The 9,213-nt window shown below is 40.6% G+C and overlaps 1 protein-coding gene and 1 pseudogene across 1 annotated transcript; both read right to left on the minus strand.

Annotated features, from left to right (window-relative positions):
• Nucleotides 1-446: 446 nt before the first annotated feature.
• LOC138916821 (olfactory receptor 4D11-like) lies at nt 447-1,378 on the minus strand (annotated as a pseudogene).
• A 5,907-nt stretch (nt 1,379-7,285) lies between these two features.
• LOC138916822 (olfactory receptor 4D6-like) lies at nt 7,286-8,230 on the minus strand. The gene has a single exon (XM_070230434.1). It carries the CDS (start codon nt 8,228-8,230, stop codon nt 7,286-7,288), a length of 945 nt encoding a protein of 314 aa, XP_070086535.1.
• Between the last annotated feature and the right edge of the window lie 983 nt (nt 8,231-9,213).

Consider the following 9,213-nt stretch of genomic DNA (forward strand, 5'->3'; position numbering starts at 1 on the left):
CATATATTGGAGCTTTAAAAATAAGACTGTATAAGTTCTAGGTCACATCCAACTGTTAGGAAGTCACAGGGAGTGAAAGACAATGAAGATCCTTAAAACTAAGTCTCTACACATACTGAATGGTTGTGTCCCTGTTGCCTACTGCATGTCTGGACACCACAGTCCTATCTTTCATCCCATTGCCTGGACACCAAGAACTTCTACAGTATTTCACGTTTGTGCCCTGCTTGCTGTCAATTGCTCTTTAAGGACTATGTTCTATCTGCTTAATTTCTTGCTGGTGTTCCTTCTCAATATCGTTGTGCCAGGTAGCTGATCCTTTGTGCCTGTGCCATCTTGCTATACTCGTCTATTTCTGGTTGAGGCATGACAATATGTGACAGCAAATATTTTAAGAAAATATCTCAATTATATTCTTGCAGCTTGATCCACAATCTGTAATCAGGCTATCCCCTTTCAGAAAGCATGAGTCTTCTCTTCAGTCTTCTCATGGATGACTTCATCTCTTGGTTCCTCAGGGTGTAAATCATGGGGTTCAGAACAGGGATGATGATAGTGAAGGTGATGGAGACAGCTCTGTCCATGGGGAGGGCAGTGAAGGGCCGGGCATAGACATAGATGCAGGGAACAAAGTGCAGTGTCACCACAGTGATGTGGGCTGTGCAGGTACAGATGGCTTTCTTCCTGCCTTCTCCAGTTTGAGTTCTCAGCATCATCAAGATCACTGTGTATGACACAAGAAGAAGGACAAACCACAGGATAGTGACCAGGCCATTGTTGGAAATCATTAAAAGCTCAATGACAAAGGTGTCAGTGCAGGCGAGTTTGAGCACCTGCGGGACATCACAATAGAAGCCATCAACAACATTAGGTCCACAGAAGGGGAGGGGTGGCAAAAGGGAGATCTGCACAATGGAGTGGACAAAGCCCCCCATCCAGGAAGCCACAATGAGGGCAGTGCATCTCCCCCTATGATGGTCACATAGTGCAGGGGCTTGGAGATGGCCATGTAGCAATCAAAAGCCATCACAGAGAGAGAAAAAATGTCTGCTCCACCGAGGAGGTGGAAGAAAAACATCTGTGTGATGCAACCGTTGAAGGAGATGGTCTTTCTCCTTGAAAGAAGGTCAGCTAGGACCTTCGGAGCAGTGATGGAGGAGAAGCAGATGTCCAAGACAGAGAGACTGCGGAGCAGGAAGTACATGGGGGTGTGAAGGCGAGGCTCACAGGTCACAGTGATCATGATGGCAACATTTGCTAACACAGTTGTTACATAAATCACAGCTAAAAATAAAAATAAGAGCAAGCTTAACTCTTGAGACTGGGTAAGGCCACAAAAAATGAATTCAGACACCCTGGTATGATTTCTCAGGGCCATTGGATGATATTTCCTCCTCCAAGTACAGCTTGGAAAGAAATAATATTACTTAGGTAATGAAATCAAAGTTTTACCTCATACAGAAAATGAACATACAGAAATATATCTTATTCTTCATGAACTAGCTGTGTTACCAGGGAAATCACTCAGTTCTACTTGCTTCAGTTCCCTCATTAGTACAAGTTGAGTTTTGAGCTAGATCATTTGCTTTCCTACCGTACTTGATTGGGGACTTTGTGATCTTTTAAAGTTCACCCCTAGAAGTTGCTGAGGAAGAGATCTAAGGAAGGCTTTATGGAAGGAATTATGGGTTCCCTACATCTTCGTGAATCAGAGCAGCTCTGATTTTATTCAAGTTTCACTTTGTTTCTATGGCTTAAAAGCCATTGGAATAAATCAACCCTCAAATGCCTTTCAGTAACAAGATGATATGGGTCAATTTGAACAGCATATTATTGTTTTAAAAGCTACTGCACACTTAATTACAATAAAATTTCCTAATATCCCTCTGAGTTTAGGGAGAAAGCTGTTATTCCCACTTTAATAATACCAAAACTGAAATCAATAAGTATAAGCCAATTTTCCAAAGTAATTCAGAAAACCAGTGGCAGAGAAAAAGTAACACAGTTTTCTTCTGTCTCTTAGTTCTAGGATCTTTCCATTATACCACACTGCCTGCCAGTTTCAAAATATATAAATCCATGAATAATTTGTGTAAGGAACACTCTACAGAACTTTCAGTGGTGAGTTTTATTAGCTCCTCAATTTCCTCTTTCCATCGATGGAATTTTAGACCTTTCAGAAATGACATCTTCTCTTCAATGTTTTATTTCATTTCATAGATACTAAGAGGTCAAGGGTAAATGATGAATTTAACACAAAGAAGTTGACAAAGATGGTGATGGAGATGATTATGTTCACAAAGGTCCAGACATGCATACATAGAGAACGAGCATGAAATTCAAGGTTACCACAGAAATGTAGGCAGTACAGGTAAATGTGAATTTCCTCCTGTGCCCTTCCTATAAAAGATAAACAGTTTCTAGTGAGCTTGGGATTTTCACTTTCTGATGGAGTAAGATAAACACAAGATGGAAGCAATGGTTGTTCCCCATCCCTGAGGGTTGGTATGTTCTCTTACTATAGAGTCGTGGCTGAGGAGGAAGGGGCAGATCCAACTTAGAGGATTTTTATTTCCTTGTATTTTTCCCGTATGAGTCAGGAGTAAGCAACCTTTGGTTGTTTGAAGATCAATTAAGGAAAAATAAAGTTCTTAAGAGGCCCAAGTGACAAGTATAAGATCACACAGGAAGCTAGTGATGGAGTTAGACTTTGATATTCAGCCCATGTCATTTCAATAATTTATAAGAAGATTTATGATGGTGGCAGTGGCCACAAAGTTAACTCAGAGTTATAGGTAAAAGCCATCCTCAGCCTAAGCATCTGCCTGAATCACCTGGCATTACCTTATTGATAGATGGTCACTGTCCAGATCAGTGCCCAACTGGGAAGCATCATGATTGGTCTGTGTAAAAACAAACTTTGGGAAGGTAAGAGTCTTGAAAAACTATGTGGATAAATAAGCCCAAAACACATGTTGCCTCTCATTTGCTCTGGAGAATTTGATGACTTGTCTTGTTTTCCCAGTTTATTCAGTCTCTGAGGGCACACTTACCTCCACAGCATGTACTGATAGGCAGTATGTTTTATCCAAAAGACTTATATTGAGCCACCCACATGCAAGAGACCTGGGCACTGTTAAAACTCTCCTGAGGGTACTACTTTTTTCACTTCTCTCAATTTGTCCCATTCTCCTCATCCTCACTTAAACCTTTATCGCTTCTCCTCAGATTGTTGCAGGAGTTCTGTAACTGGTCTCCTTTTCTTCGGTGTAGTTTTCTCTAATTCATCCTCTCTGTTGTTTGCAGAAATATCTTCACAAGTCATAAATGGGACCATTTGTTCCCTTGCTGGAAAATTTCTAGTAGTTCCCTATTGCTTATAGAATAAAGATTAAACTTTTCTTATAGCATCTAAGACTTCCCTCCATCTTCGATATTATCTAGTGCCCTGTTTCCTTTGATTCTGTTTCAGGTGTTTAAATGTTATACACATTCTTATGCCTTTGGATCTGTGATCCTGTTGCTCCCTCTACCTACCGTATCCTCCCTACTCTCAGAATCTCCCATCTATCCGTCTTCACAAACACTGACCTTTCAACACTCGGGTCCAGAGACTCCTCTTCTGTGAAAACTTCCCTGACACCCCTTTGTGACTCATTCCCTGCACTGACTTCTCTTCTGGTATTTTTAACAGTTTCGTCTAATTATATGTCTCTTTTCCCATAGCACACTATAATTTCCCTATTATACCTCAAGTTCATCCTGTCTGCTCAGTATTTCATCCATCCTAATATCATCAAATCTTCACTTAGTATGGGGCATGCGTTAGGTGCTCAATAAATGTTTTGTTGCTTTTTTAAAGATTGACACCTGAGCTAACATCTGTTGCCAATTTTCTTTTTTTCCCTTCTTTTCCCCAAAGCCCCCAAGTACATAGTTGTATATTTCAGTTGTGAGTGCCTCTGGTTGTGCTGTGTGGGATGCTGCCTCACCGTGGCCTGAGGGGTGCCATGTCCATGCCCTGGCTCTGAACCGGCAAAACCCTGGACTGCCCAAGCAGATTGCATGAACTTAACCACTCGGCCACAGGGCCAGGCCCTCAATAAATGTTTCTTAAATTTATAAATCTAGCTGGTAAGTGCACATCATTACTTATAAGCATTGGCATTGGAATGTGAGCGAGGGAGAAGGATCTTGAAGAACACAGGCTAAGAAACTCTTTTGTTAACATCTTTGACATGGCCTGAGGGATGCCAGATAGAGATTTGTTTTCTGATCCAGGCTATAAAACACCTTTGTGACCTTGAGAAAGTCACATTGCCTCTCTGTTCCTTGGATCCTCAGTTGTAAAATGTGAGGGCAATCTAATGTGATGCGGTGTAGGGCAATGTTAAGAGTTTTCAGGTAGGGCAAATTTGGGTTGGAATTTTGCCTCTTCCTCATTTGTTACATGGAGCAAGTTCTTTATTTTCCTTCAATTTATTCCTCTGCAAACTGGGAAGCATACCACTTACTTCAATGGGTGGCATAAGGAGTAACTATGATCATGTTTGTAAAGTACCAAGATCAGAGTGGACATTCAATTAACTTGATTCCTTTCGCTTTTTCCTGAAAACAGAATCTGACCTGCCTATCATGAGGGTTATTTATGAAGACATATGTAGAATATTCTATTGAATCGCAATAAAATGTGATTCAATAGAAGTACAACTTCTCTTTGAACCAACTTAACTATTTTTGTTTCCATGAACTTGCATGAATTAACCAAGTGGACTTGAGCCTTCAGCCCTGGGTCATTGGGTTCAGGAATAAGACAGGCTCTGGATCAAAGGCTAAAGAGACCCAATGAGTCATGGGCAGTGTATGGAAATAGGGTTGCCTTTGAAACCTCCACAGTTTTTAAGATAATTTGAGGTTAAGATTATGTTTTTTAAGGAAGCACCAATGTTGTGGAAAGAGGCTCCATGATCCCATGGACAAACCCTAAGCTAGAATAAAATCTGCTCCTTATATGCAACTCAATTGTTCCATCAAATACGAGCTGCTTTCTCTTTTACCATGCTGACTCCATCTCTGTGGCTCCTTCTTCTTAAGGAGACATTCCTCCTTTTCCAGTATTTAAAATCTACTTCTTTGTTTTCCGTTACTAAAATTTTCAGCTATTTTTGCAATATCTTATACACTAGGTACATTTTCATGCACATCCTATCCATGTATAATCCACAATGTCTCACACTCTGACAGTTCAATATTCTTACCCAAATCCTTCAGTATCCAAGCTGGAATTTATGCCATCTGAGACTGGATATCTGGGCCTCAGTGTGTATGGTTCTGGGGAAATATCATGTTAGAAGTTGAAGTCCTTCTGCAGGTTAGTTACATTAGACTTCGGTATCTTCTCTTAAAACTTCACATTGGAAAGGGCAGACTGAGGGAGTTACATCATCATGGCTCTTCATCTGGTCCCAAAGCATCCCTATCACATACAGTAGTCCCTTAGGCTCAAGCCTAATATGAGAATTAGCAAAGGGAATTTTATTATATCTGAGTGTGGAAATAGAATGGACATTCTTATGACAGTGTTGGAGTTCGAGTGGGAGTTATTAAATATTTTCCAAGTCATTATTGGACACAAATCCACTCATATGTGCACACACATACATATGCATGCACTTACAGACACACACAAACAAAGATGCCCACATTTCTATGCTTTCCAAATTCTTGCAAGGCCCCAGAAGACATACGCTATTTATTCTGTGATTCTTTGAATTTTGGGGAAACATGTTAATAGAAATATCTAATGCCATGTTATCATTCATTCTCAGTGTGGGCAATGTGACCAAGGGGGCAAAAATTGGTTATTGGTAGCCAAAAAATCTTAGATATTGCAATGATGTGTGGTCCTTCAAAGATCTTTGGTGTGTAAAAAGATATACAGTATATCTTTGGTATTACATTTTCTTGTGGGAAAGCAATTAGTAAAAATACCTAATAAAGCTCCTTGGGGGGGGGCAATAATTTTAAAAAGTTTGAGAAGCACTGCCATGTGGTTAAGAGTCTTGGCCCAATGTCTCTGTCTTGTAGGACTCAGAGAAAATCACAAATGTATGTCATCTACTAGGACCATTTTGCAAGTATTAATGCATCATAACAATTTCAAAAGAATGGTCTATATGTTGAAGTTTCCTGAGATTTCTTATTCCTCTTGGCCAATTTTTTAATGACTTTTGGAGGCTGAAGGGTAGAATTTGAAGCAGGAATAAAGAGAGAAGGGAGATTTATTGTCTCTCTACATAATTACATTTTTAGAATCGTCCTCTTTGGAGAGAGGTGGATTACAAAGAAGACCCAGTGGCTATTCCTAAATGGCCCTGCCTACAATGTGTTTCTTTTCTCTCCTGCTACAAAAAATGGATCTTGAGTGTGTGAAAAGGTATTTTTTTTTTTACCAGTGATTTATCTTGAATTGTCTGTGCATATATAGACAAAACTATAGTTTTCCTCCAGCTATAAAAGCCCTGGGAGTGAAGTGGAGAGAAGATAGAGGGAATAAAGAAGTTTAAGTTAACAAAAAATAAATTATCTTTGTGGATTTTGTGCAGATATAGCCCCAATTTGTACAAGTACTTTTGAGATTAATTTGAGTGAGAAAATCAGTAGAATGGATCTGAGAATAGTGAAATATATTGAAATAAGTTGAAGATTCTGTACTCAAAATATTAAATCAAGAAGTGATTTTAATAATCAACTGGGAATAATCAGAGAAGGCAGAGAAATCTCAGAGACACTAGAGAAAGCATGTGAGAAAGAAATACATCCATATTCTGTATATATGTACATTTAGGAATATTATAACAGGGAAATCGTTTGTATGCCTGATTAATTCCAGGAGCAATGCTAATTTTTGCAGCTATCATCCTCTCAACATTTGTAATTCTTCACTCTCTTGGCAACCTTGTGAGTAGACAATGTTATTTCCATGTTACAGGTGGTAAAAGTGAGGTAAAGTATGTTGGCATGAGAGTCACAGATTACAACAAAATAGCATTAGGTTATTGATTTTAGTCTTATACCTCATTCCTCTCCCCAGTCTGCAAGCCCAATATCTCATGTTGTTCAACCTCATCTCTTCTTTTTGTTTCTATATTCCCTCTAATAGAGTTAAGTGTCTATGAGGATGTAGAGAAATGACCGTGGAGAAAAGAGATAGCTGTCTCTTACTCCCAGGATAGCGGTTTGAGAAAAACTAATCAGAGTTAGATTTCCATCTCAATCTGACTGCTCACCCCAGTTTACTGCTCTCAGAAAACCCAATCCTTCTCTGAAGTCTCTTCATGGCTGATTTCATCTCTTGGCTCCTCAGAGTGTAGATGATGGGGTTCACCATGGGGGTGATGACCGTGTTATTGATAGACACAGCTATGTCCATGGGCAGTGTAGTGAAGGGCCGGCAGTAGATGTAAATGCAAGGCACAAAGTGAAGAGTCACCACCAGGATGTGGGAGGTGCAGGTGGTGAGGGCCTTGTGCCGGCCCTCCCCAGAGTGAGATCTCAGCATCACCAGAATAATAGTGTAGGACCCCAGGAGCCCGAGGAACCACAGGAGTGTCACCAGCCCATTGTTAGAGATCATAAGGAGTTCCAGAGCAAAGGTGTCAGTGCAGGCCAGTTTAACCACTTGGGGCACATCACAGTAGAAGGCATCTAGGACATTGGGACCACAGAAGGGGAGTGGAAGTAAGAGAATTATCTGGACAATTGAGTGCAAACCACCACCCACCCAAGAGGCGACCACCAAACCCACCCACATCGATCTCCTCATAATGGTCACATAATGCAGAGGTTTGGCAATTGCAAGGTATCTGTCATAGGCCATCACAGAGAGGAAAAAAATATCTGCCCCACCAGCAAAGTGGAAGAAGAAGATCTGTACCACGCAGCCATGGTAAGAGATGGTTTTCCTCTCTGATAAAAGATCCACCAGGAACTTGGGAACGGTGACAGCTGAAAAAACAATGTCCAGGACTGATTTGTTCCTCAGGAGAAAGTACATGGGAGTGTGGAGGTGGGACTCACAGGTGATGGTCAGCACAATGAGTGTGTTACCCAGCACAGTTGTTACATACACAGCAAGGAAGACCACAAACAAGCAAAACTCTAGCTCCCGGAAGCGAGTGAGTTCCAGGAAGACAAATTCCTTCACAGTGGTGTGGTTGCTCTGGCCCATGATGGGGACTACCCTCTGCTAGCTCTACCTTAGGAGAAGATATGTTAGGATTAGGAGTATGCAGTCATGAGGCGGCAATATCATTTATCATATATTGTTATAAGGCTCTTGCAAGTATCCAGATCATAACGACTACTCAGAAAAACTGTGCTAGAGTCTCCCTTTTCATTGTGTGGAAACTCTTTATCCTGGTGATTTTCCTTTCTTGTTGTAAAACCCTAGGTTGACAAGAAGAACCATCACACTCCTATGTCCTTACTCTGACTAGAGGGAGATGGAAAGGCTATGGTCATTTGACCATGGCTTATTTTCTATCCTGCAGGAATAACTTCTTTACATGTATGCAAAGCTTTATAATTTACTAAAAGCTTTCACCTGCAACATTTCATCTTGATTTTGATTCTTGTGGTGTCTCTGTGGGCTCTGTAGAGTAGTTATGATCATCTCCATTTTACATAGGAGAAACTGAAGCTTAGAGCAGTTAATGACTTTCCCACATTTGCAAAATCACAAAGTTAATAAGTGGCAAATCAAGGATTTGAACCCAAATAATTTTTCTGACTTGACAGAGACTCCCTTCTTGACGAGATTTTAGTTAGGCCCTTCTGAGCCCTCTTCTCAACTAGGTGTCAACCTCGACCTTACACATTTTTCCTGGATAAACTCAGTTTTAGCAAGAATCCTGCTAAATCAGTTTAGCAAGAAGCCCCTACCCTTGATATCTGATCAAATTTCTCAACCCCCACCCTAGACATCTAACTCCTTGTATCAAAGTTCTTGGCTTGTCTTTAGCAAGAATCCTGTTAAGCCAATTTAGCAAGAATCCCCCTATCCTTGCATTCTCCCTTTAGTAATTCTCTATCCACTGACCCTCTCCCTCTGTTCATTGGCTATAAATCCCAACTTCTCCTCATTGTATTTGCAGTTGAGCTTAATCTCTCCCCTCTATTGCAATAGTCTTGACCTCTACTGCAACAGTCTTG

This window comes from Equus caballus, chromosome 12, assembly GCF_041296265.1.
Source record: "Equus caballus isolate H_3958 breed thoroughbred chromosome 12, TB-T2T, whole genome shotgun sequence".
Classification (NCBI taxonomy): domain Eukaryota; kingdom Metazoa; phylum Chordata; class Mammalia; order Perissodactyla; family Equidae; genus Equus; species Equus caballus.

Coding starts and splice junctions, on each gene's coding strand:
- LOC138916822 (XM_070230434.1), bottom strand. CDS start 8,230: ATGGGCCAGAGCAACCACACCACTGTGAAGGAATTTGTCTTCCTGGAA.